This window comes from Geospiza fortis, unplaced genomic scaffold (genome assembly GCF_000277835.1).
Source record: "Geospiza fortis unplaced genomic scaffold, GeoFor_1.0 scaffold140, whole genome shotgun sequence".
Classification (NCBI taxonomy): domain Eukaryota; kingdom Metazoa; phylum Chordata; class Aves; order Passeriformes; family Thraupidae; genus Geospiza; species Geospiza fortis.
Genome location: NW_005054459.1, coordinates 193145 through 220708, shown reverse-complemented (window position 1 = coordinate 220708; position 27564 = coordinate 193145). Strand labels below are relative to the sequence as shown.

General features: G+C 42.6%; 2 protein-coding genes across 13 annotated transcripts in view; both read left to right on the top strand.

Annotated features, from left to right (window-relative positions):
- PRDM10 (PR/SET domain 10) overlaps nucleotides 1-4947 on the top strand; it is a 37099-nt gene extending 32152 nt beyond the window's left edge. For 6 of the 9 annotated variants that reach the window (XM_031062743.1, XM_031062740.1, XM_005427887.3 and 3 more), the window contains 3 exons: nucleotides 24-192; nucleotides 803-915; nucleotides 1676-4947. In XM_031062743.1, the coding sequence (XP_030918603.1) occupies nucleotides 24-192; nucleotides 803-915; nucleotides 1676-1912 (519 nt within the window). In that variant the 3' untranslated portion in view covers nucleotides 1913-4947. The remainder of the gene's footprint in view (nucleotides 1-23; nucleotides 193-802; nucleotides 916-1675) is intronic. The other 3 variants (XM_031062742.1, XM_031062739.1, XM_031062744.1) reach the window with 3 other exon arrangements.
- Nucleotides 4948-5950: 1003 nt separating this feature from the next.
- On the top strand, nucleotides 5951-24049 carry NFRKB (nuclear factor related to kappaB binding protein). 4 transcript variants are annotated; one of them, XM_031062734.1, is made up of 27 exons: nucleotides 5964-6018; nucleotides 6126-6303; nucleotides 6639-6779; nucleotides 7166-7367; nucleotides 7458-7585; nucleotides 8645-8819; nucleotides 8982-9083; nucleotides 9615-9688; nucleotides 10102-10186; nucleotides 10417-10597; nucleotides 10792-10900; nucleotides 11347-11473; nucleotides 12473-12538; nucleotides 13511-13590; nucleotides 13671-13711; nucleotides 14125-14185; nucleotides 14994-15168; nucleotides 15498-15604; nucleotides 16056-16179; nucleotides 16563-16639; nucleotides 17273-17493; nucleotides 17998-18274; nucleotides 18971-19189; nucleotides 19618-20394; nucleotides 21224-21330; nucleotides 22070-22205; nucleotides 22943-24049. In XM_031062734.1, the coding sequence occupies exons 3-27, from the start codon at nucleotides 6657-6659 to the stop codon at nucleotides 23066-23068; spliced, it is 3900 nt and encodes a 1299-aa protein (XP_030918594.1). In that variant the 5' UTR covers nucleotides 5964-6018; nucleotides 6126-6303; nucleotides 6639-6656; the 3' UTR covers nucleotides 23069-24049. The 4 variants fall into 4 exon arrangements, with proteins under 4 accessions (XP_030918595.1, XP_030918596.1, XP_005427943.3 ...); XM_031062735.1 differs by lacking the exon at nucleotides 6126-6303 and having other exon boundaries at nucleotides 5951-6018; nucleotides 14128-14185; XM_031062736.1 differs by lacking the exon at nucleotides 6126-6303 and having other exon boundaries at nucleotides 5951-6018; nucleotides 17276-17493.
- Nucleotides 24050-27564: the final 3515 nt, after the last annotated feature.

Here is a 27564-nt window from a genome sequence, read left to right as displayed (position 1 = left end):
TTCCACTTTTTTTTTCCCTGTAGGCTGGGGGTCAGCCTTTGAGTCCCTCCTCACAACAACCTCAGCAGGAGCTCAGCCCCTCACAGATACAGACAACTACATCGACACCAAACCAAGCCCTCCAGCAGCAGCAAGGCTCCTCAGTCCAGCACACATATCTCCCCAGCAACTGGAACTCATTTCGGAGCTACTGTAAGTGTCAGCAGTAGCTCTAACTACTTGTCTGGCAAGTGTGTCTGACTAACAAGTGCCCAATGTCTCCAGCTACCAAATGGGACAGTGTTTTCAGAATTCATTCAGCTTTGTGGTTAATATTCATATATATCAAGAAGATAACGCTTCAGACAAATGTAAATGGTTGTACCAGTTCTTCCACTATCATCCATACTGATCATAGTTTGGGCAGGCACACTGGGCTCCTTTATTCCAAGAAACTTGCATACAGCAAGAATCCATGTGTTGGATAGTAGCTACTTGTTCAAATTTGGATGTATGCTTGAAAGAATTGTGTGGAAAAGGAGCGTGACATGAAGATGATTTCTCATGATTATTTCTCATGATTATTAGTTCTGGATGGTAATTCTATGATGATTTGAGTGAGAACAGGATGTGTTTTCTCTGCATGAATTGCCAAATCTCTATCTGGTGTTAACTGGCAAAATTCTGCTGAGGCCTGTATCACCTGAATTCTATTCAATACCCACTGTTCAGACTTTAAATCTTTCTGACATAAGACATGATCTTTGAAGGTTGTGTTTGAGTTTGACTAAAGGTCTTGATTATCCCATTTGCAACTTTTTAGCATCAGAGATTCAGATGATGACCATCCCTCAAGGGCAGTATGTGATCACAGAGACTGCTGTGGGTACCCCAGTCACCACTGTCAACACAGGGCAAGTAAAAGCAGTTACTCAGGTAAGGAAAATCATCATGGCCTTTTTTTCATCCAGAATATTACCAAACATAAAGCTCTTCAGCTTGAAGGTTTAAAGAATGCCAAAATCTTGACTGGGGCACAGAGTGGAGGTACCTAAAGAGATTCAGACTGCACAGTATAGTCTGCATTGTAACCATTTACAAGTCTCATGCTATCTGGGTCTTGTATGTGTGACTCCTTTCAGTTTAACATCTTTGCTTAATCACATTTGCAGAACAAAATTATTTAGTGGTACTGCTTAGTCTTAAAAATATTTATGATTAAGCTGTATCCATTAAACCAAATTTCAGAACAGCTTCTGGAAACATTTCAGTAGCTTTCTGTTATATGTAAGATTAGAAAATAAGAAGAGTTCCTGCTATTCCTTGTAAGCAATCCAGCATAAGGAGAGGTCATTGGCTTGTGTTGATCTTAGTCACTGGGAATGCAACCTCTGCTAGAACCTGTGGAATACAGGAAAAAAACCTTTCAGAATAGTGCAATTGAAAATTGATATTTTATTCTGTAGTGAATGTCTAATTGTGTAATGAGTTTAACCATTTGTAAATTAACCAAAAGCCAAGTAAGTCCAATGTCCTTCGAATCAAAAGACAGGTGTTATGTTGCTGTCAAATACATTTAAATGAAATAGAGCTTATTAAATAATTCCTTGTTCACACCAAAATGTCTAGCAGCAGATATTAGAGAAGTTACAAAAGATACAGTGTTTATTAGTTATTTTCTATATTCCCCATGCAGACTCACTACGTGATATCTGAAGGTCAGCCTGATCTGGATGGTAAACAAAACTCTTCACTCTCCAGTGAGGTTCAGGTGGGCATTTCCCAGCCCACAGCCCACACGGATCCCTTGGAATCCCAGACGACCAACCAGCAGCAAACCACCCAGTACATCATCACAACCACCACCAACGGGAGTGGCGGGAGTGAAGTGCACATCTCCAAACGCAGGACTTTCTCAGCAGAGCATGACTGAAAGAGCCTCATGGTGCCATTTGCTTGTCCTTGTCACCTCCCTGACAGCCCAGATGTGGGGCTACCCTGGGGCTCTGTATGTTTTAATGTATATGCTCACTTACCTTCTACTAAAATCTTGGAGCTCTTGTTAATGCTTTAAGAGGGTTTAATTCACAGTGACCATGAAATACCCTCAGAATCCTTCTGGGATGCTTTTTATGCAGCTTTTAAGAAAAAGGACAAGAGAAGTGAAACCTCTGCTGGCCCTGGACTTTATTTTTGGCATGTCTGCTGACCCTTATTTTTCCTTTTTGGCCAGCAAACAATATTATTTCAGCTGTATGGCAAAAAGCCTGCCTAATGAAGGCTTCCTGGCAGATTGTTGTATGTATATTTTTAACAGGAGCCATTAAACAGGAGAGCATCATGTAAGTTGTTAGAATATGGCAGAACTGCTTCCTGTGGCTTCTAGCAGCCAAGGTGAAGGGGTCATATGAGCAGACTGCCTGCAGAAAGGAGCAGCAGCAGTCAAGCAGTGGTTCGTGGTGTCCCTTTATGGGGATGGATTGAACAATGAAGCTGTGAAGATGTGCCGAAGCAGTCCGTTAAATTATTATTTTTCCAGCCCTCCAGAACTGTTTACGTGCTGTCTGCCCTGCCCTGTTTTACCCAGCAGTTTCAGAAAGCAAGAAAAGCACAGTCTTAAACCCATGTTGTTTGGAACAAACTGACTGAAGTCCTAGGAGCACCTAAGGGTAGTACAGAGCCACTGTTACTTCTTTTCTCTCCAGTGTTTGCAGGGAAAATTGCTTTTTTGCCTATAAACAAACAAACAAACAAAAAAAGCAGCTCAGCTAAACCTGCACAGTAGCTTCTGCTGTGATCTAAGATAGTTGTACAAGGAGAAAATGAGGATACAGAGCACTCCTCTGAAGGGACAGGGTCGCCATCTCTGTGGCCGCCTCAAAGTAAACATATTTCTTCAAGACTGGATGGAGAGTTGGTTTCTTTTTTTTCTTTTTTTTTCCAAATAACCTTGTTAACAATGTACTGTAATTCCTTTCAACAGTTCCAGAAAACAACCAACCATGGACTCGGGAAACATACAAGAAACATGCTAGTGGACCACTATTTATGGGACATGGAAAGCCATCCATGAGGGTTGCCAGTTGTGATGGACCTGGTCTACATACAGAATTCATGTTGCATTTAAGGGACCAGGAGAAAGAGAAAGAGAAGGTTTATCTTTTAAGGCCATGTAATATGTTTTTCCTTACATAGTTCTTCACAGGTTGTCTTGGTTGTTTAAGGCATTCTGGTGGTTGCAAAAACATGACTAGAACTCCATTGACTCCTGGTGGGATATACTGTGTATGTCTGAATTTCCATTCATTGCTGGAAAACTCATCTGTGCATATCAGGATACATTTATTTATAAAACAGACACAAAGAAGGATGCTGTGTCTTAGAGGTCCTTGAGACAGAGAACTTGAGAAGTTTTTTTTATTTGTTTTCTCTTGTACTGCACTGAGTGTGATTATGGGACTCTTCTATAGATATTCCCATGGATTCAGATGTGGATTACCCATGTCAATTAGCATTACACATTGTGGTATCAGGTTTTATGGAATTAAAGCTCTTTGACATGAGAGAACTCCACACTCAGGCTGCACAAGAGCAAATCTGGTTCCTTGTGGGCAAAGCCTTCTAGCAGGCATGGCTTTGGTAATTAATGTATCTGTTAATGTGGCATGGAAATAGTATTGAGATAAATCAGTTGGCCAATACTGGCCAGCTGAGAACTGTTCTGAGGTAACTCTGAAGTGACTTGCAAAACGTGGATTACTTTTTTTCCTAGGATTTCTCTTCTCTTGCTGTACCACCATACTGAGGCACTAATGAGCTGGGTAGAATTAACATGAACCAGAGCTCCCATTTGGTCAAGTGCAGTGATGAGTGAGTGACCTTACGTTCTGTGGATTTGGCAGCCCAGCCACTGTGGCAGTGTGGAGAAACAACCACAATGCCCAGTAACTTGAATACATGTTGCTGAGGACTTTGGAATTACAATGTTGAGCCTTGCAATGGTTTTTATGTGGGAAGAGAGTAGGGAGAATTTTGTCATGGCTTTTTTCAGACTGCTGCTAATTTAATAACAAGCCAGAAATGCTACAAGTAGTAGGAAAATAGCAGACTTGGAAATGGAAGACTGGGATACTAGAGGATTGTGGGAGCAATTTTAAGAATCTTAAAAGTTTGACAATAGATGAACGTCAGATATATTCCCGTTATTGATCTTGCACATGTGGGGTTTAAAAACTACTTTGCTCTATTCACCTTTGTTGGAACAGTCCATGAATGAGGACAGTTTTACCAGTTATTTAAAAATGAAAACTATTTAAAACAGAAAACCATTTTAAAACATTTTTGAACTCCAGTCTTTCCTCATCAAAGTTTCTCTGCCCTGCAGCAGCAGCACTCTCGGGCTATTGGCCTGACTCCAGGTGAAGTAATTCTTAGTATCAGAAGTTGAATGAATTGCCTGTGAAAGAAGCAAGTCTGGAAATGGAAGTACCACAAAATTTCCTTCCAAAATAAGGAACTACAGTGATTGCACAGATGGCAAAGGTTGCACAGATTTTTTTCTCCATTTCTGCAGTGCAGAAGGAATGGGATGTATTATTATTGTTTGTAAACCAGAGCAACCCAAAGATCTCTCTAAGTTGTATCCCACAGAAGTGTAAATCCAGAGTCCTCTCAGTTGCCTGGAAGGTCTGTGTTTTGTTTGGAGATGCTGTCCCTTGGAGGCATTCTGGGTCAGATTCTGTATTTTCCTGGAGGAAAAAGAAAACAATCCCAGCCTGCGCACCCTGATCTTGCACCTCTTGGACTGCTCAGGCCCCATCTCTTATTTAACTGTGTATGTTTATTGTACATTTGGTGACTGTTGTTGTGTTCAGAGTCTTGTGCAACCTGACAGGTGTAAAAAAAAAAAAACCAAACCAACCTTAAAATAATAAATCTGTTTCTCTTTTTTTTTTTTTTAATCACTCACGATGACCAATCTGTTCATTGGGCTAAGGTGTGAGGTGGAGGGTGAGTGAGGTGGAGTGTGGATAGATGGGATGATAACAGTATAGCAGTTACAGGGAAAAATACATTTGCTGCTCTCTGGATGGATCACAGAATTTCCGACCTCCCACAACAGAGTCCAGGGGAGGATAAGTGGAGAGTGGACTGGAGTGGAGCCCCTGTGTCTCTGTTGAAACCCTTGCAAAGTATGGAATTTTAAAAACTATTTTTAAATTTAAATTTGAAAGTTCTTTCTAGCTGATCAGCTGCACAGCATCTGAAAACTGAAGGAGTTGAGAATGATGTCCATTGAATCAGCAAACCATGACAAAATCCCTCTAGGAGCAACTGCTGTCCCCATCCCAGGGTGATTTCAGGTACTATCCGGACATATCCACTCCAATCACTCACTAAGATGTGACTTGAGTCACTCAAGCTCCACCTAAATGTAAAGAAAGAACAGGTTAAAAACAGGGAGAAGGTAGAGTCCATCGTGACTTCTGCACTGAATCTGTCTTTTGCTCATTGGGTAAGACCTGCACTCTGATTTCTCGTGTGCCAAGTTGTGGCAGATTAGAGCTTCTCTGTACATTGCCTTACTGTCACCTGCAATCCTGAACCTTAACCCGTCGAGATTTTATTAAATGAGTGTTATTCGGGAAACTGTTAATGTGCGTCCTTGGAGGGGGCTGGCAGTGGGTAAAGGTGCGGAGAGAGGAAGAATCTCCGTTTGCTGTATGAAAATTTGCATTAAAATTCAAAATATTCAGCCTTTCAACACTTCATTGTAATATTACCACACCATCTCAATGACTAATCCACTGCACAGGACTGCAGTCAAGCCGTATAAATCTGCCACTGATAGGTGGCTTCAGCATTCCACAACTACCGCATTTTTAGGAGAACTTACAAACTTGCCCTCTTGTAGGCCACTGCACTATCGCGGCCTGTTGTGACTCCAGGGCCGTGCGCATGCGCAGTTCGGCAGGGCGGGGCGTTTGCGCAAGCGCGGCAGCGCCGCCGCCTTCCGCCTTCAGCCGGGCCGCGTGAGAGGTATGAAATAAACCTGTTTTCCTGTTTTCTTCTCTGTCCCACCCGGTTTATTGCGTGTTTTTATTGCCCTTTTCTTTATTTCGCGTGTTTTATGCGTTTCTTCGCAGCTCAAAGCGGTCCGGCTGTGTCGCGCCGGAGGGGACGGGGCTCCTGGCCCTGTCACACCTTCAACCTGAGGCAAACTCCACCTTAGACCTGACCTTCGCTTCTGCACCCTAAAACCGCCTTTTGGATTTAAATGTAGTCTGTCCTGGTTTTTAACAGTGTTGACAAGAGTTCCTGCAGGTGGGAACGAAAGTGTGGTGGGTCAGCTGTACTTCCCAATCTACCTGTCTGGAAAAGCACTTCTCCATTGGCATGACCATGCATCTCCATGTGTGTTTTTTATATATATATATGTGTGTGTGTATGTATGGGTTTGATATGTATACATATGTATGTGTGTGTATACATACATACACACCCATATATATACACACACAGATATTGAAGGCCCACTCCATAGCTACCATTTAAACAACCACCCATCAAATGTGGGTTCTCCATCATTCCTCACATCAGGATGGATGTATCTGGGTTTGGGATTTTTGTTTTTTGAGGGTTTTGCTGTCGTTTTCCAGGAGCAGGAGGGCTGGAGGATGGATTCCCTGGATCACATGCTCACAGACCCCCTGGAGCTGGACGGCAGTTGCACACGGATTATGGAGGACTGCATGCTGGGCCCCACCCGGGTCAGTCTACCTGAGGACCTCCTGGAGGATGTGAGTAGTGCTGAGACGCTTCACCTTATCATAGCCTCTATATAAACAATGTGTTTAACTCCCTTTTTGGGGCTTACGGAGCAAACTGGAAAGGGGAGGTGTTTTTGACTGCCTTGGGAAAAGTGTCAAGTGTTTGATTAATCTCTGGACAATATCTTTTAAATTAATTCTGTTATATTCTTATTATTTTAAAATTCCCTTTAAGAAGATTGTTGCAAGCTTTGAATTTGTTTTCTTGTTAGTAGTATCAATTTCTTGACCTTCCATTTTTATGCTCTATTGTTTCCAGTGTCTCATGACTGGTGTTACTTAAAAAGCATCAAGGGCTAGAAAATTGTCAAAAACGTGGCTGCATTTTCTTCACTGTTGTTTCTTGCTTTCTTTAGCCTGAGATCTTCTTTGAGGTTGTCAGCTTGTCAACATGGCAGGAGGTCCTGACAGATGAGCAGCAAGAGCACCTAAAAAAATTCCTGCCTCACTTCCCTGAGAACAACCAAGAGCATCAGAACAAACTCATCTCAGCGCTGTTCAGTGGGGAGAACTTTCGGTTTGGGAACCCGCTGCACATCGCCCAGAAACTCTTCCGGGGTCAGTCAGCCTCGTGAGCTTCCCTGCGGGTTTGGGGCAAGATCTCAGCTAGCAGTTGAAAACTCGGTGTGTGTTTTGTCTTTGTTACAGATGGACACTTCAATCCCGAGGTGGTGAAGTACCGGCAGCTCTGTTACAAGTCGCAGTACAAGCGCTACCTGAGTGCCCAGCAGCAGTACTTCTACAGGCTGCTCAAGCAGATCCTCGCTTCCCGCAATGTGAGTGTGCTCTGGGATGAATAACTTGTCTTTATTAAAAGTGTCTTGGTGCAGTCACAGTTCTCTGAGGCCTTTCCTCTAATGAACTGAATTAGTAATGCTTCTGGATTTTCCAGTGGGCCAGACAGACCCGTTGCTATATTTCAGGCTGTGTAACTCTCATAGCTCTCACTTGTGTGACCTGTCTTCTTTTCATGCCCACCTTGTTCCCACTTCCTGCATTTGCACCTTTGCAACTTATTATTTTCTTAACAAGTCATTCTACCTTTGTTTGTTTACCATTTCTGAAGCAACTACAGTTAGAAAATATGTGGATCCAAACTTCTGATTCTCATTCCTGCAAATCCCTGGTAAAGTCTTCATCTGTGGATACTTCTGTGAGCAAATTTTTTGCCCACTGAAATGTGTTTATTGCTCATTTATTTTCATTACACTTACATTGAAACATTTGGTATGTAGGGATGAAGAAGAAAGTCTGTCTTTATAAAATGGCCTACAATGTTGTGGGAAATAGAGAATCCCAGAATGATTTGGGTTGGAAGAAATCTTAAAGCTCATCTCATTCCAATCCCCTGCCATGGGCAAGGACACCTTTCATTAGACCAGGTTGCTCCTGGCCTTGAACGCTTCCAGGGATGGGGCATCCACGACTTAATTGGGCAACAATATGGAATACATAGGAAGTTATTTCCTCTGTAGCCATGAGAAGTAAAATGTTTTTTTTTCAAAGGACACATTGTTACATATTTGCATGGAAACTACACCTCACACCAATGATTTAAGTTCTTCTCAACAGTTCATGTAAAATGACACATAGTGTTAAGTGTGGAGAAGAAGGTGCAGAAATTTCACCTGTTTTAAACAATGGTCTAAAATGCTAGGTTTAAAGTCCTGTATGTGGCAGATACTGATTCTTCCTAAGGTTCCCCTTGTACAGATCTGAGGCGCTGATGGCACCTCATGGTAACCTTGCTGGAAGTTATCTGAGCTGGGCATACCTGTCCTGGCTTACAGCACTGTAGCTGACATAGCTAATGTCCCATGAATCTCTCCTTTCAGCACTTGCTGGAATTAGCCAGGAAAGGAGGCCCTGACATGACACTAAGGAGAAAGCACTTCCCAACAACATACGACTCGGAAGAACGAGACAGACGGACACATCGGCGCTACTTGAAGATCCTGAGGGAAGTAAAAGAGGAGTGTGGAGACACTGCCTTGTCTTCTGATGAAGAAGGTAATGCCCTGGGCTGAACTGAAGACTCCAGGTGTGAATGGAAAAAGACACATTTTTGATTCTGGGCTCTTCTTCCACTGGCTGGGATCTAATGAATACATGGTAACAGTTAAGCGGATTGGTGATGGGTCTTGCAGAAGTAAATTTATACCTCTGTTTTAGATCTAATCTCTTGGCCTCCACGTTCTCCAGCACGTTGTTCAAGTCCTCCAGTTCCCCTGAGAGTGATCCCCACGTTGTCAACCTTGGACATGAAAACTGCAGGTGAGAACCAAACAAAGGGTCAGTATGGCTAGAGGAGGGAGAATTACCTTGAGACCTTGCAAGAAATCATCTTTAAAATCTATTGCTTGATGGGAAATCATGTGATGCTTCATTTTTGCAGTCTTCAAAATAGTTGACTCTTTTCCCAGTTTAATCTTTTTCTTCTTGCAAGGCCAGTATTTGAACACAAGAATCATAGTTTCTGTAATGTTACTGATTCCTCTGTTATATTTTAGTGGTTGAAGCATTAGCATCGTCCAGTTCAAAATACTTAAGAATTCCTCCTATAGTGACTGTAATAAATTTTGCAAACTCTTCAAGCTGGTTCTGGCTTCTTTTCCATGCTTGCATCAGCAGTGAAGTCTGATGACTGAACGAAGCACTGAAATGAATGGATGAATGAATGAAGGAAATTCATATATGCAGAAATTTGGAGATTGCTGGAAGTGTAAATGGATAGAAAATGGCATTCTAAGAAGTGTGGAAGGTAACAATAGAGGAAAAATCTGCAAATAATTATTTCCATTGCAGACAAGATAGAACTTGGAGAAAGCGATTTAAAGATGATGTTGAAGAAGCACCACGAGAAACGAAAACGTCAGCCTGTAAGATGTCAAAAAGTCTTGGGGGGTGGGACCACATTTTAACTTTGATGTTTTTATCTCTTAGCCATAAAGATCGGGGTACTTCTGGGTGACGAAATGATTGCTATTTTTTGTGTGCACCTACCCATTGGCTCGTTATTGTAACCTGGGTTCAATTGTCAGTGTATAGATGCAGCTTCTGGCCGTGTTCATCTCGATAGAAGGGTTTTATAATTTTAGTTATGTGTTTTGGAGGGACAAAATTTTGGATTTCAGGGTTAGAAGACTTCCCAACTTTTATTACAGTAAATAATTTAATAAGCTGATCCTGGTTGAGTTTGGTGCATTTTAGTACTTGGGTACTTCTTCACTTTGTGGCTGTCTTAAGACTTTGTCCTTTCTCAGTTTAATTTCTCTACTATTTTCCTGTGTAGGATCACCCAGATCTAGTCACGACAGACCTGACCCTTGAGGACATCATGACTCGAGTGAATGGTGGCAGGAAAGGTTCCTTAGCAAGTCAGTGGATCCTTTGCTTTTTTATTTCATACATGTTGATTTAAAAACTAGGGGTTTTCTGTTGAGGGGAAAAGTAAAGATTTATGACAGCAGCTGGAAAGGTGGAATGGTTGATGTGTGAACGAGTGCACACAACATACATTTCTAGATACATACTTAAATAGTTTATGACTTTCATTAAGGTATAGTAAGAAGCTAAGTATTCTTTTTAACTTTTATCATACCTGAAGCCTTATTTGACCTCGCAACCCTCAAGAAAAAGGTGAAGGACAAGGAAGATAAGAAAAAAAAGAAGCCAAAGATTGTTAAATCTGAGGTGGAAGATTTGGCTGACTCTCTTGGCAATGCAGATGGACTCCCATCAATGTCTCAGGATTTTTCCCCCCTCCCTCTGTCATCTGTCAAAGAGGAGTAAGTGTTCCAGAGGGCCCTGAACACCTAACATGGATGGAAAAAGCAACATGTTTCAGCTCACGTTTTTGTGGGACTGTTGCAGGCTGCGTTTTCATGTAGTTTGGGATGTGTGAAGTACGTGGTGTTCATCTTTGTATATGGTGGTGAATATTTACTCAGAAGATTTACTCTGCGTTCTCTTTCTTTTGAAGACCTCTTGAAGATATGAAGCCATGCCTTGAAGTAAATGAAATATCATCCAGCTTCTTTTTCCTTCTTTTGGAGATACTGTTTCTGGAAGGACCTGCTATTCTCTCTGTGGTGAGGAACCACCCACTTACTAGGAATCTTTGCAGGAAGCAAAGAATAGAGGAGCTTACAGCTTTGTAATAGTGACTTTTCTCCAGACTTACTTTGCTGTAAATGATAATAAGATTTAGATTATATATTAAAGAAATTAAACCCTGTGGGAATGCGACCACATTGTGGTTTTAACATGTTTCATGAGTTTAGTCAATTGAATCTGCGAGTTTTTCCATACCCATTCTATAGAACTTGGTTAGATATATTTTCGATATTAAGGGCAGAGATCAGGAAGTGTTTTCCCCTTCTTTGGTGCTGTGTTACTTGAAAAAGTCAGGTGATTATTTCACGTAAATAAAAACCTTTTTGTCCCCTGCATATGTTCAGCTGGTTTGTTTTCTGTGAAGACAGTCATAGTTTAAACTTGTGAGATCATTAATAAAATAATTATCTTTCCTTTTCAGCTTGAAGATAAAGTTCTCGATTGGCAATCTTCTCATGCCAGTGCACTAAATAACTGGTTTTCCTTTGCCCCTAATTGGTCTGAATTGGTTTTACCTGCCTTGCAGTATTTGGCAGGCGATAGCAGAGGTAAGAAGAGATGTTAAAAATACTAATTGTACTTGTTCCTCTGTTCTAATTAGTGCTGGTTTGCATTATAGCTCGAATCAACTTCTCATTCACCACTACAAGAAATCCTTGTATTGCTTGCAGTATTTCTGTGATAGGCTGTTTGGTTGACATGCCTTGGTTGTGATCGACTTGTTTTGCATGTGGATAGGAGATAAGACCCAGCATGATTCCCAAGTATGTGAAAATGTCTGTGAAATTGCCTCTAGACAGACAGTTTCTCATGTTCTGATCGTGGCTTCAGGCAGGGTATTTGAAGCAGGAAGGAATTAGTCTCTTCCCCCACAGTGTGAAGTTGTAGTTGTGTTTGGAGATAATAAAAATCAAACTAGATGATGCCCTGAGCAATCCACTGAAACATGAGGTTGGCCCATCTTGGGCTTGGGCCAGTTGAGTTTCAGCCATTCCTTTCAAACTGAATTATTCTGTGGTTCTGATTTGCTTAGTGAGAAGTTTTAAAGGCAGAGACAGAGTAGATTGTGGTGGCCTTGAAGCATATTGTCCATAATGCTGGTGAATACTGTAAATCTCAAGCTCTCTTCCCATGAGCCCATGAATTTTCACTGTACAATAACAGTCCCTGGGGCCTCATATTTCTTTTTCTTCTTCAGCTTGAAGATAAAGTTCTCAGTTGGCATTTTCTCATTCCCTGGTCTGAACATGGTGAACAGTAGGAAGAGGCTCTTAGCTGACAGCCTGTTGTTGGAAGGCTCATTATCCTGTTCTATTCTTTCCTTGTGCTTGCCCTTATACTCTTGAGATGCTCACCTTCCCAAGGTGATAAAGGGATCCTATCCCCTTCCCAAGGGCAAGGATAAATTTAGAGATGCCCTTACATAATCATTTAAAATGCTCTATCTGTCACTGTGAGTCTTTAACTTGACAGTTTGCATAACCACAGTACGATTTTGAGGTTGGATAATGGTATAATGTCCTTGACATGTACATTTGTCATTGTAGATGCTCCTTCCAGCTTCTCACCTTTTGTTGAATTCAAGGAGAAAACTCAGCAGTGGAAATTGCTTGGTGAGTACCTTGTGTTCTTCTATGATATATACTGTAGTAAAGGTTTGTTGTTTTCTCCAGGACTTTACTTTTCATCTTTCTGCAGCCTGGAGAGAAACACAAACAGAGCTGTTAATTCCATGGTTAGGCATTTTCTTATCTTTTAGCTGAGCTAATACATGTTTTGGATTTGAGGTGTTCACAAGACATCAGTATCAGCAGCAGACAGAGCATAAATGAACAAAGGCACTGGGCTTTCTTTCTGTTGCTGACTTAACCATGTTTGTTAGCCTTCAAATTTGTCTGAACACCTTCCTATTTTCCCTTCTGTAGAGCATACCTTCTGATGATTCAGAGTAATTAGTAATTATCACAACTGCAAGGGAATTAAGCTTCTCTATAGAGCAAACTGATACTATTCTCATTTTTAAAATTGGAAACCAAAGAGCAACTTAATGATCAGTGTGCTCAGGCTCATACTGATTGAATTACAGATGTGTTCTGTGTTTATGTTCATTCCTTTAGTTACTACACAGAATTTTTCATTCTTAACTATGGTGATTCTAGTGATCACATTTGCAGGCTTAAACTGACAGAGATTTGGAGTCAGGAAGCTTTTCCTCTGATCCCTTTCGCAGTTTTTGGTGGAGGTTATGTAGGCCAGTGTTTCTGCTCATGGATTCAGTAACTGGGATTACTTTGGAGAGTGGGAACAGGGGACTGTGTCTGAAACAGCATCTTGCCTTCTGTGCTAGGAGTTGAAGCGCCATCTTTTTTGTACCAGCAAAATCACTGGGGATTTAGCATTTCCTGGGAATCACTGGGATTTAGCATTTCCTAAGCCTGAAGATGTTCAAATATTGCAGTTTGAACATCTGTGACTGGTGATGCATTGAGGAGAAAAGGGAACAGGAGAGGACTGGGAATTACAAGCATCTGGCTTCCTAACAATTACAAGAGTTCTATTTTTACATTTTCATTATTTCTTACTAGGTAGTTACCAAGATCATGAGAAGGAACTGGCAGCACTGTTTCATCTCTGGTTGGAGACCAAAGACCAGACTTTTTTCAAAGTGAGTGAGACAAAAATCACCTTCTAGGAGCATGAAACCTGACTGTGTTCTACCCAACATTGACATTTCTTTCTCAATAGGAAAATGAAGACAGCTCGGATGCCATGCCACTGCCCAGAGTGTAAGTGTGCAACACTGCTTGAAAGCCTTTGTAGTGCTGCTGAATCTGTGAGATTTGGGCCTTGTGCCTCTGGATCTTAAAATAAAACAATTTTACATCATGGGACAGGAGAAAATTGGTAGTTTGATTTTATAAATGCAGTAACTGGAGTTCATGAAATCAACTGATTTTATCCAAGTTCACATATATTATCAGAGCAAAGCTGCAGTCTAGCTTAGGTTCTGCTAATGAGATAATTTGTAATCCTTGCTTGCCTTCAGGTACTGCACATAGCATACTTTAAGATTTCTGCAGGGCTTGCTTTTGTTACCATAAATATTTTCAGGATTTGTTCAGAAGAATTTGCAGAAGGATGAGGGGATTCATCGTTTGGCGCTTTTTGTGCTCAGAACTGATGGTGCCCTTTGTTTCAGAAGGACTGACTATGTAGTCCGGCCTAGCACGGGAGAGGAGAAACGGGTGTTTCAAGAGCAAGTAAGAAGAGACTCTTTATTTTAAAGGCACTTGTTAAAACAGTTGGCCACTAAATCAGGAGAATTTGTGTAGGACCGCAGTTTTATACTCTACACAAATGTAGTTAATGTGAAGAATTGATATGTTGCTTCTGCCTTGAAGTCAGTATCTTGGCCTTGCATAAAACTTGCTAATGACATAACCTTGTTTCAAAACCATCAGTATTTCCAGTGGGTAAAATTAATTTGGTAAAAACTAATTGGATAAAATTAATGGAATTGATAGTGTCAGTTGGTTGTGCCAACCCTGCCATCCCCCACTTACCTCTTTATTTTTTGGCCATGCATGTGTGCAGGCAAAAAATAAGTGTCAGTAAGTGCAACCATCCACTTAGTTATCTTACCTGTAGTAGATGCAAGTGGGAATTAGAGGGCAAACATATGATAGGGATTCTTCTCCCTTCTCTCCATGTGCTGTCTACAGGACAGAATTTAAAAGTTAAATTTTGGAAATCTCTCTTTAGCCAGATAAAGGGAGGAAGGGGAGGGGGACAGAAGGTGTATCTCTTGTATTTCTGGCACCTCTCTAGTCTGTGCAGCTGCTTGACAGTGAATGCGTTGCGCCTGCCCACCTTGCTTAGGTGGAGCATTGTACTTTGCATGAAATATTTCGTGATTTTCTTGATCCAAAATAAGTCTATATAGCAATATTTGAGCCTTTAGTTTAAAAAGGCTTTCTCTAGAGAATGATAACAACTTACTTGGTAATATGACATGAGGCTTTGCTGTATATTTCTTGGTAAAGTCAGTGCTCTTGTGTTCACCTCCAGGAGCGTTACCGTTACAGCCAGCCCCACAAAGCCTTCACCTTCCGGATGCATGGCTTTGAGTCGGTTGTTGGTCCTGTGAAGGGAGTGTTTGACAAGGAAACCTCCTTAAACAAAGCCCGGGAACATTCTCTCCTGCGCTCAGACAGACCAGCATATGTCACCATTTTATCCCTTGGTAAGGTCATGGCCAGAAAAGCTTCTGTAAAGAAGAAAAACATTCCTCTGACCCCTAAAACAACGATTTCAGGAATCTACATTGGGGTTGGATGCTGGTACCCAAGTTCATCGCTATTAGCACAAAGTTGGCACAGTTGATGTACTTTAAAATGATCCTTTATAATCTCTCCTCGTATTTTTGAGGGATTTTTGGGGCTAGATTTTAGTAAGCGAGTAGACACTGTGAGAGCAAGGGTAATAGAGCAGTCCCAAAATTTATCTGATGGAGTACCTGAATACCGCTGTCCAGTTACAGCTGGAAGTTTAAGCTCTGGTTTTTTGTTTCAGTTCGTGATGCTGCTGCTCGCCTTCCTAATGGAGAGGGAACTCGAGCTGAAATCTGTGAGCTGCTCAAAGACTCCCAGTTCTTAGCTCCAGATGTTACAAGTGCTCAGGTAAGTTGGATGTCTTGTCTGGCCTCAGATTCTCATACAAATACACTGCATGGTGCCAGGCAGTATTCAGTGGCAAAGGCCCAGTAGTTTTTATGCTGCTGTGATGAGCAAAAGGGAGCTGTGTACTACTATGATGAGCTGCTGCAAATCTGCGCCAACTTTGGATGATGAAAAACCAGCTAGAAAAGCCATAGAGTTAACACTGTCTTGGAGCTGCTCACATTTTAGATTGATGAACAGTCAATTTTCAGAGCTTTGGTGGAAGCTCCATGTAACCCAAGGTGGCAAACACCATCCTGTGATGCAATATCTGCCCTCAGTCACTTCTCCCTCAGATGGAGATTGCTTGCAGCTTACTCAGGTTTTATACCAAATAGGATCATGTTGCTATTCATCAGTTTTGGCTAGTCCAGCAAAGGATATCTTGTAATCTGTGAATTCTGAACTTCAGGTTAACACTGTTGTTAGTGGTGCTCTGGACCGATTACATTATGAGAAAGATCCCTGTGTGAAATACGATATTGGGCGGAAGTTGTGGATCTACCTGCACCGGGACAGGAGCGAGGAAGAGTTTGGTAAGCCTGAGTTGGTGATCTTAAGAATTAAAAATGTTTATAAAGATGGATAATGAACACTGATTTGTCAGTCTAGCTTTTTTCCCTAGTCAAATTGCTTATGTTAGTCCTTCAGCACTTAAACCCAGTCTTAGAGAGCAGTGTGTCACTTTGAAGCATTTGTTTGAAAAATACCATCCCATGTGCAATAACTGCAGATATATGTTTTTATGTGTCTTATTTTCAACCTTTTTGGCTAATTTTCTAGATGTTTTTCTTTGCACCGTTACATGACTGTGTGTTTAATTCCTTGTCTGAAGAAGAATCTTCACCTCTTACTTAGCCTCTTCTTTAAATCAGTCTGCTTGTGTTCAGGAGTTCTAACCATTAATTTGTCCTTGCAGAACGCATCCATCATGCTCAAGCTGCTGCAGCAAAGGCCAAGAAAGCTCTTCAGAAGCCAAAACCTCCAGCTAAAATGGTAGATTTCTTTGCTCAGGGTTGCACAGCTGCTTTTGGGATTGAGAAGGAAATTAGTCTTAATTTAATCCATAAATTCTGCATCCATAGCAGGTGATGAAAATTACCATGTTTGAGTTAGTAATTCATGATGTATATGAATGTCAATGCACAAAGTGAACAGGGAGAGAGGGAACTTTTCCTCCACACAGCTTCCACTGTTATCCTCTCATTTGTGCTCTCTATCAAAGGGATGGTCTTTCAGATCTAGTTTTGAGGTTAATTTGTAACAGAGTGTGTGGGACACGTCTGTTCTCCCCCTTGCTGTGCTGAAGCCCTCAGGGTTTGGATGTCTGATATTAAATATTTCTGAAGTACTTGTCTATCAGCACATTAACCAAGGTGGAAATCTGCATGTTCTGAACGTTTGTCACAACTGAGGTGCACTTTTCCTTGAGAGCAGGAGCAGCCAAACACACCAATTCATCCAGGGTTGCAGCTGGGGAAAGGCAGACAGTCAGTCATGTTGGATTTCAGGATTTAACAGCAGAGCGTCATTCACCACCATACAGAACTCGGGTTGAAGTGCTCAGAGTACTGTAAGGTGCAGCAATTAACCCCAGATTTTGTGATGCTGAATGTGGTTTCTTTGTAGAAGTCGAGTAGTAAGGAGGGTACTGTGAAAGCCCTCCCCACCAGCACAGCAGATCCCAGTCAGCTGAGCCTCAGTGACTCCAGCATGCCACCAACTCCTGTGACTCCCATGACACCAACTGCCCCTGCATTGCCAGCCACACCCATCTCACCTCCACCGGTGTCTGCAGTCAGCAAGAGTGTATCTGGTGCTGGGTCAGAGCCAGCAAAACCCAGCCAGAGGTACTGCTTCTGTTTCCTATGTCACTTGGGAATGCTGCTGGCTGTTTTTCAATAATTTTTATAATTCAGTAGTGAGGGAGTTGGGGTTATTTATCCTGGAGAAGAGGAGGCTCAGGGGTGACCTTACCACTCTCTGCAACTCCCTGAAAGGGGGTTGGAGGCTGGTGAGAGTTGGACTCTTCACCCAGGAAACAGCAGCATGGCAAGAGGGCATAGTCTCAAGCTGTGCCAGGGGAAGTTCAGGTTGGGCATCAGGAGGAATTTCTTCACAAAGCATAATTAGACATTGAAAGAGGTTGCCCAGGGAGGTGGTACAGTCTCCATCCCTGGAGGAGAACAAGGAAGAAGTGAACATGGCACTCAGTGTTCTGGGCTGGATGACAAGGTGGGGATCAGTCACAGGTTGGACTCGATGGTCTCAGAGGTCTTTTCCAACCTCAGTGATTCTGTGATTGTGTGAATTTCCTACATCTTTGCTGACCTATTGGCTCTGTCTTTCTGTAGCGTTCTCCTAGTGTCTTCTCCCGCCATGCCCCAGCTGGGGACGTTGCTGTCCCCAGCTCAGAGCTCACAGGCGCAGCCAGGGCCAGCGCCCACCCCGCGTGTGGTCAGTCACAGCAGCTCCTCAGGCCTGCCACAGGTCCGTGTGGTCACTGCCCAATCCAGCCTCCCAACTATGTCCCAGCAAGCCCCAGTGGTCACCCAGCAGCAGCAGCAGCCCACGTCAGTGCCTCAAATCCGTGTTCCAGCTACAACCACACAAACCAAAGTGCTCCCTCAGGTGAGTTGGTAGAGTATCTGACATCTGATCTGACTTGCAGTGTTTTTGTGTGATGCGCAGGCATTTTGTGCTCATTTGAAGCTTACACTAACTGCAGTCTAACTCTTAGCTTACACTTACTCTTGACTAACTGCAGTCAAGAGCACAGAAACAGTTTTACATATGCAATACTCTTCAGTGCTCTGTTTTTCACGTATTTACGTGGCATCATTAAATTGTGCATTACATAAAAAGTCCATAGAACTTAGAATCACAGAATCATTAAGCTTAGAAAACACTGTCAAGATCATCAAGTCCAGCCATGAACACAGCAGCACCACTGCCATGTTCACTACTAAACCATATCCTTAAGTGCATCATCCACACACTTTTTTGAATGCTTCCAGGGATGGTGACTGCACCACTGCCCTGGGCAGTCCGTTCCAATGCTTTACAACCCTTTCTGTGAAAAGAAATTTCCTAATATCCAGCTTAACCTCCCTGGTGCAACTCTAGGCCAATTCCTATTGTCCTGTCATTTGTTACCTGGAAAAAGAGACTGACACCCACCTCACTACAATTCCAAGCAGTTGGAATCCTTGCAAGGGAATTCTTGTGAACTTCCCTGAACTCGCAAGCTAACACAATACAAAGAAGAATCACTAGACTGTTCCTACTGTGGTACTCTGCTCATGGTCTTCCTCTTCTCTTCTGTAGGCTGTGATGACTCTGCCTGTAAAAGCTCAAAGTAGCCCTGTGCAGGTGCCAAGAGCAGGAAGCTCCATGGCCAGCCAGGCAGGTATCACTGTGACGGGGCTGCCTGCAGTGCCTAGCCCTGCTGTGAAGCCAGTGACCAGCTCTCCAGGCAGTTCTGCTGCCAGCACCTCCTCCACCACTATCATTCAGAACGTGGCTGGCCAGAACATCATCAAGCAGGTGAGAGGGAGGGAGAGACTTGGAACTGGGCTCCACAACCTGATTGTTTCCTGTTGTGCAGATGTAAACATCTGAGAGCTGTAATGCTGTGTAAGTTGATGGACTGTGTGGGCTGACACAGTTGCTAGTTTTGTGTGTTTGAGCCCTGTTTTCATGTACAGGTGAAAGATGTGTTTGTGCAGGTTCTTTAGTGATCTCTCCGTCATTTTGTTTGGAAAAGAAACTAACCCCACAAGTATTTCTTATTTCAGATGGGATTGAGAATGCCATCTGATAAGCAGCCAGAACTATTTTCAGTAGTGTACTGAGTGCTAGTCTTCCACTTGCATTCTAGTGGGAGCAAACATCATCCTGTTGGGAAGTTCTGCTTTGAGTGTGCCTTGGACCTCGTCCCAGTTTGACAGAACCATTTCTCTGATCTCTCCCAGGTGGCTATTACAGGACAACTCGGTGTAAAGACCCAGGCTGGAAGTGGCATTCCACTCACAGCAACCAATTTTCGGATCCAAGGGAAGGATGTGTTGCGCCTGCCCCCATCCTCCATCACCACGGATGCAAAGGGACAAACAGTGCTGCGCATCACTCCAGATATGATGGCCACCCTGGCTAAGTCTCAAGTCACTACTGTCAAACTGACTCAGGACCTCTTCACAGCAGCTGCGGGAAGCAGTGCTGGTGGGAAAGGCATCTCTGCGACTTTGCACGTGACATCCAACCCTGTCCAGACTGCTGAGTCTTCAGCCAAGACAAGCACGGTGTCTCCTGCCTCTTCCAGCCCAGCCGGAGGCACTGTGGTTAAAGTGACTCCTGACTTAAAGACTGCAGAGCCAACAAGTTCTGCTTTCCGCCTGATGCCTGCCCTGGGCATGACTGTGGCAGATCAGAAGAGCAAAGCCATAACCACGGTGGCATCGACGGAGGCCAAGCCAGCTGCCACTATCAGAATTGTGCAGGGGCTGGGGGTGATCCCCCCCAAAGCTGGGCAGACCATAACGGTAGCCACTCATGCTAAGCAGGTGCCCTCCTCCTCGGCGGCGAGCATTGCTGGCACAGGCCACACCTCCTTACCCACCATGAGTGCCACAGTGTCCAAAGCAGTTGCTGTGGCCTCAGGAACTGCGGGAACCCCCATAACCATTGGTACAGGAGCCACGGCTGTGCGGCAGGTGCCCGTCAGCACCACAGTGGTATCTACATCCCAGGCAGTGAGTAATGCTGAGCTCTCACTGGGGGTGGGGAAAGACGGGGGTGCCAAATACACTGATGTTTTATGGCTGAAAACTGCTCTTTGCATCCACAGAGAGTCAAATTAATGTGGCAGTCATGCAATTGTTGTAAAGGACATTAAACTTCATTCAGTCCCATCCCCTGCCATGGGCAGGGACACCTTCCACTAGATCAGGTTGCTCCAAGCCTCATCCAACCTGGTCTAGAACAGTTCCAAGGATGAGGAAGCCACAATGTATTCTGGGTATGGGTCTGCAACTCATTTCATGGTGTTCAAATTGCAGCTAAATGCCCCCAAAAAGTCAGATACTTCCCTTATGTCCTTTTGCAAGTGAATGAAATAAACTTTGCATATCTGAAGTCCTGCCTCACACAGCTCTCTGTCTTGCCCCACACCTTGGCAATAATTTCCCTTGGAATGGTGTCATAGAACATTCGGAACTAGAAGTGCTTATTACTTGTATTAACTTTTTTACTGATTTCATCCTTGAATGCTGTTTTAATGCCCTAATCTGAAGGCATCATAAACTGTATTGTGGTTACATAAGCTAAATGACACTATGGTTGTTTCCTAAGGATAAAAATCATGGATCCTGTGGTGCAAAGATGATGTGGATTTTCAGGGTTCAGACAGCTGTGTAGTGAATGAGAGGGATGTGAATTTTAAGGAGCCCGAACTGGAGCACAAATTTCATCAGCAAAGCTGCTGCTGGTTTCTGCTCACAGGACTCTCACAAAGCAGATGTTGTTGACCAGTTTCTCTGCTGAGCTCCCCATGGCTCCTCATGTGTTCTTCCCATTCCCCAGGGCAAACTTCCAGCACGGATCACAGTACCCCTGTCAGTGATCAGCCAGCCAGTGAAGGGCAAGAGCGTGGTCACTGCCCCCATCATCAAGGGCAACATCGGCGCCAAGTGAGTGCTTTGCATCTCATAGTTCTGCTTTAGAAATTGGCTGAGGAAGGTCTGTGTTCGGTAGGTTTCTGGGGAGCAAGCAGACAGAGGCTGGATTAGGATTGCAGTCTGTTAACAGGTCCATCAGCTGCAAGAAACTGAGTGGATATGGTGTCTTCAATGAGATTGTAATTTTTAGTTATTTATTTTGAGATGCAGGTTCTAGCAAATACACCAAAGAAAAAACATTCTGTGCCTTGAAACCAGCTATTCAATTAGTTCTGTGTTTGAGCAAGAATTAACACACTGAAAAATATCTGTAATCTGAGGCTATCTCTCCATTCAAGAGAAGTTAACTGCCTTAGTGAGAATTCTTCTGGCATTCAGATATTGAAGGCTTTTTGTTTATTCTTCCATAAATTCTGATAGTGTCTCCCTTAGTTAATATTTCAAGTGCTCAGCTGTTTTCTGCATTGTGAAGTGTTCAGGTCTGATCAGGCTAACCCAGTGTGTGCATGGTCCAGGGTTAATGGGTGTGATTTGTGTGCTAAATTAATTCTCTGTCATATTTATAAATACTGACATAAACTTGTCGCTAGTCTATTTGCCAGTTCTATGGGGGGAAAAAAAACCCCACTACTGAAAATGGTTAGTACATGTGGTAGAACTATAATCTACTAGCAATTGAAGAATGGTTTGGAGTTGGAAAGATTGAGCCTGCTGTGCTGTTTACTAACCTTTCAACAATATTATTCCTTAGCATCAGTGGATTAGGCAGAAATATCATTCTGACTACAATGCCAGCAGGGACTAAACTGATTGCTGGGAACAAGCCTGTGAGTTTTCTGACTGCACAGCAACTACAGCAGCTGCAGCAGCAAGGCCAAGCCACACAGGTAAGGGCACCTGGAATGATCATTCTATTTGCTTTTTAATGACTTAACATCTCCATTAGGACATTACACTGGATACATGGGGTTGCGGAAAAAAAACCAGGCACACAGCTCGGTTGTAGTGTCTGCATTAAGCACATGGAATCCGTCATCACCTTTACGTTCTCTCCATCCAAATAAAGTTTTTAAATGTTTTTGAAGCACTACCAGTATAATGAATGTAAAACCAAAAGGCTTGTCAGGATTTTTCTATACATGCAGCAGTCTTTGTAGTGCTTTGTACTTTAGCTTTTGTGGGTCACTTTTTCTTGAAGAAATCACATAACTGATTTGCATATCCATCTTTCTGTCTGGAAATTTAGTGTTCCATAATTCCAAATCATTAATTTGCATTGACAGCTAATATTAACAAGTCTGTAGAAGTGAGGTATCCAATGGATCCAAGTCCTTCTTCTGAAAATGTGTAAAAGCAGCTGACATACAGGTTTTTATTCAAACTAGTTTTCAGGCCTTCCTCTCTAATCTGGAAATCTCCTGTCACCATCTCTCATGGGCAGTGGATGGAATGGTCTTCTTATGACATATTCTGTTCTGGCAGTGTTTTTGGTGCTTGGTGGTGTTCTAATCACTGAGTTTTTGTTGGCAGCAGAAGCAGGTACTTCACCAGAGCACAGTGCAGGTGCAGTCATTGTGTCACCAGGTTGTTCTTGAGATGAGTTATTTCTTTCCATTTCACACAGGTGCGAATTCAAACAGTTCCAGCCTCCCATCTCCAGCAGGGAACAGTCTCTGGCTCAACTAAAGCAGTGTCCACTGTGGTTGTGACAACAGCTCCATCTCCAAAGCAGACTCAGGATCAGCTGTGACCACTGGTTTTAACATGGATCACTTTCTAAGAACTTCCCTGAGCCTGTTGTCATCCTCCATCCAACCAAACACATGAGGCTGCCTAACCCCAGCCATGGCTTGGAATTGGACTGGGTTCTGCCCTTGCTTCTCCAGGGTCAGCACTGCCATGTCTGGGTAGAAATTCCACAGAAAAAAACATGCTGTACCTGCAAAACAAAATGTTTCAATTCAGACGTGAAAATCCAAGTTCTGTGGAATTGTTGTTTTAAGAAATGTCTTGCTGTTTTTTGTCCAAAGGACTTTTGGCAAATACAGTTCCTGTGCATTTTCAGTTGTAGACAAAGCAGTTATCCTGGATCTTCATTAAGCAGGGAAGGTTGCTTGGAAGGGGTTATTCAGTGGCTTTTTAAAGTCATGGAGAAGATGTCTGCTTTTACTGGAGTCTGGCTGTCACTACTGTTACCTAGTGGCTCAGGATGGTGCCTTCGACACCAGAGTTATTGTAGCTTACATCCATGTCAGGTTACTGTCAAAGACAGGGTGAGAGTCAAAGTGTGCTTTTTGCTGTAACAGAGTGAGCATGGGGGAGAGGGAGATGAGATACAGAAAGTCACTGTGTGAACAAGTCTGTCAGCAAATGGGACTGTAGTGGAAAGGAAAATGTTGATGTTCACAAGAACAATCCTCTTTTAGTTTTCTTCAACATAGAAACCTTTTTATCAGTGGAAACAAACTGTACCTTGATTTAAAAGGTTGGAATATGTTTTCAAATACACCCAAACTGTTGTCTCTTGGGTTCTGAAGAAATACTTTAATCCGTGACCCTAGCTGTTAGTTTTGGTTTTACTTTTGTAGTTTTATCTGTCTATGTAAATATTTTTGAATTTTGCACATACTGGAGATGAATTTGTGACTGTTCTGACATGACCTTGAAACTGAATGAGATCAAAAGATGTGCTGGACCAGGAGAAGAATAAAAGTGGAGAAAGCCTTACAGATCTCTGCTGTATCCTTTTGGTTCTCTACAGCGTGTTTTGTGTACAGTCATTGTCCAGCTTGCCAAGGGCTAATAACCTGTCCATCTTCTTGATACGATGGTTCTTTTTAACCTGTTCTTTTTTTGTAGGCATTTTTTTTAAGATGTGGTTTGCTCCAAGTTATATATTCTAGAATATAATATGCTTAAAGAACCAAATTGTACAGTTCAGGACTGTTGTGGTTGGAGTTCTGTGTGTGTTACTCTTTTGCTGGGCTTCAGGCTGGGGCTGTGGATCTTTCTGTACTGCATCTAACCCACTTCCCACTTTGAAGGAAAACAGCTATTTCAGTAAGAAAAGAAGTGACTGGATATAAATGCTGAGTTAGCAGGACACATCAGTTCAGCATTTGAAAGCAAGTGCTTGAATTACGGTCTACATGCTTCACAGTTTGGAGTGATAAAGGTTTTCTGTCCTGCTTTGCCATGTTTGGTACATGTTTTGCACATTTATCAATCAGGAGCCAGCAGAAAGACTGAGGTATGGGAGGGAGGTGAGGACTTTCCAAAGTCCTTTTAGTTGTGAAGTTAAAAGACTAAATTAAGCAGGCAACAAGCAATTTCCTGCTATTGCTTATGTGAAAGAGCCTTTAAATTCAAAACATAATCAAGATAATCCTGCTATGTTCTGTTCATAATTAATAAATTATTAAATAACCTACAATCAAGTGCTGAAAGACGGTTACATTGTGAAGACCCTTTAATTTCTGTCAATCCTCCTGACTTTCTTGCTGGACACAGGAGGCTTTGAAAGTATTAAGCTTAAGAAAACAAGAAACCTGCATCTAATCCCAGAAGCTTAGTGTGTCTCAGGTGGTTGCTGCTGATTTTAAGTGTCTTGCTGTTAAATACTGTCCTACTTTTGAGCAACCTTTGCATCCCTGTTGCTTCTCTTAGGTTCATGCTCTTTTATTTTGAAGTCTGGTTTTGGGGGAAAAGAGCATCAGACACTGGATGGGCTTCTGATTTTGAATGGCTATGTGCTGGCTTGGGTAGGAAGTGTTTATCCTAGCTTTCACAAACGAAGTACAGCCTGTTGTGATTCAGCTACCACCTGTCTGATGAGCTGCTCCACTTTGGTTGAAAAATAACCCCTAAGCTACTGCAAGTCAAGAGCCCTTGTTTTTAATAAGTAACTTTGAACTATATGAGGCAGAAGGGCAGAGAAGGGCTCTTGTGGTTTTGTGGGGTGTGCTGAGACTGGGGGAGGGTATCTGTAAACTAGACTGTGTTCCAGGTGGTGTATGGTCCCACATCCTCTTGCTCTGCAACCTGAAAGCTGTTCTGGATGAGTCCTGCAGTAAGAGCTGCAAGGGCAGCATGCAGGGGAAGAGGGCCTAGAGAAAGTATTTATACTGACATTACCCATTTTCCAGCTGTCCTGCCTGGAACTAAAGGGCCATTCAGCCTGATGAATCTTTGTCAATACCTTTTCTAGTTTAAAAATAAGTTCAGCCTGTTTTTATCACAGTGAGATGCTCACTAGTTATCAAAGAGCCTTGTTTATCTCCTAAAAGCTGTGGATTAGGAGTTTATTTCCACAAAGAGAATATTGTGTAAAACCTGCTTTTAAAAACTGAGCAGGCTACACAAACAGCCACTAGCCATTTAAAACCTTTCTAAACTTTATTTTAACAACTGTTTTGTTTTATTTAAATCATGGGGGAAATATGTATTTATATAGCTCAGTAGGATGCCCTCATAACCCTGTGAGCTCACCTCAGGTGTTCCTTTCAAAAGAGTCATTAACTGGACATGTTTTAACAGTTGATCTTCATTTTCCCAATACCTTTGAAAATCCTAGCATTGTTTTTAGTAAATGCAAAAACTTTGTTACTTGTTTGTCACATGGAAAACCTGAACCACCTCTCAATAGACCCAATTCTTGTGCCTGCCACAAGTTGGGTACATGGTGCCCAAACTCAGGACCTTTCTGGCTGGGTGCTGTTCATCCTGTAGGATGGCATTCTGGAATTCAGACTTTTCCCCATAGCCTAAACACTAAACACAGCAGTTTCAGAGCTGTGGGGAAGGGAGAATGTGCTGCTGGGTCCGTGCTGGAAACATGCTTTGATAGAAAAATTGTTTAATCCTGTACTTAACCCCTTTGCAACTGACTCATATCAATCTGAGATTTATTGGACCCTAGTTGTGTGGATAGACCAGATGTGTGTAGATCCAGAGGTGGAAGGCTGGAATCATCTTTCTTATGCCTTGAATTTCTTAATAAATAAATCTGAATTTCTCACCACAAGACTGCCTTTGCAGCTGCTGATCCCTCCAGAGGGACAATTTATTTGACCTCTCTCCTGTTCCTGTACAGTGAATCACCCTCTGGATAGAGCCATTTGGTTTTGTGGACTATTAAAGAAATTCTGCATGAGTAGTGCAAATTTGAGCTATTGATGATTTAATTTAGGGATGACACAGGTGATGACACAGGTTATGCCAAGTGATGCATTCAATGTGGATTAGTTCATTCAGGCCTGGATTAATCTTGTATACGGCATCCTGCATTGAGGCCTGAATACTGAAACTCAATCAGAGGTCAGTATTTTAAGAAGCAAGTTGTTTCTTTATGTCTGGAAGCATTCACCAAACCAATTTGGTGAGCCTTGCACCCATACCTCCTAATGTTACTTTTTCTCACTGTCCTCCAGTTTGCACCTGGAGCAGAATAAGTCACCTGCCAAATGCAAGATCCTTGAAGCAGAAACATGCTGGTCCTTCAGAGCTCCAGAACCACGTGGTTTTGCAATGACACTTAGAGAAGGTGCCAACCAAATCCCAGAGGAGCATCAGTAAGTGGCTGTGCTGACCCACAGCAAAGGCGTCAGGGCCTGGAAAGTAGAGCAAGAAAGAAAAGAAGAGCAAACCTGCTGCAGGTCAGGGTGCTCTTCCCTGCATGCTGACACTGCTTGAAGAGTTAACAGGGACCTGCAAGGTGCTGGCATTTTTTTGGAACGTGGTAAGTGGCTTTAATGTTTCTATTTGTTATTCTGAAGCAATTGATGGAAACAATGGAAAATGTTTTGGTTTGTGCTTGGGGAAGCAATGGCTGCTTGATATTTACAAGACATGCATACAAAAATATGCTTCTATATATATAAAAATATGCTGGATTACTCAAAAAAAAACCCAAAAGGAATTTGCACTGAGGGCTTTTAAACTGCTTAAGCAAAGTGCTTGTAAGTCAGCCTGTGGTGAGAATTATTCTTGTGTACTCAGTTACACAGTGAAATTATGGATATGAGACAGTCACAAGCCCTCTAGTCACTGCGGCTTTATGAATGACTGACCTCCCTTTGCACTCCCTTTGTTTGTGTAAGGAAGTAAGTTCTGTTTCACTGGCTAGGAATGTCCTGAGTACCTTAATGACAATCAGTAACTTGGTAAGCTGAGCTTTTGGGTCTGTCAGTGCTCCTGTACTGAGAGTGGCTTCCAAGTGGCTTCCAACTTAGGATGGCCCCTGAAATG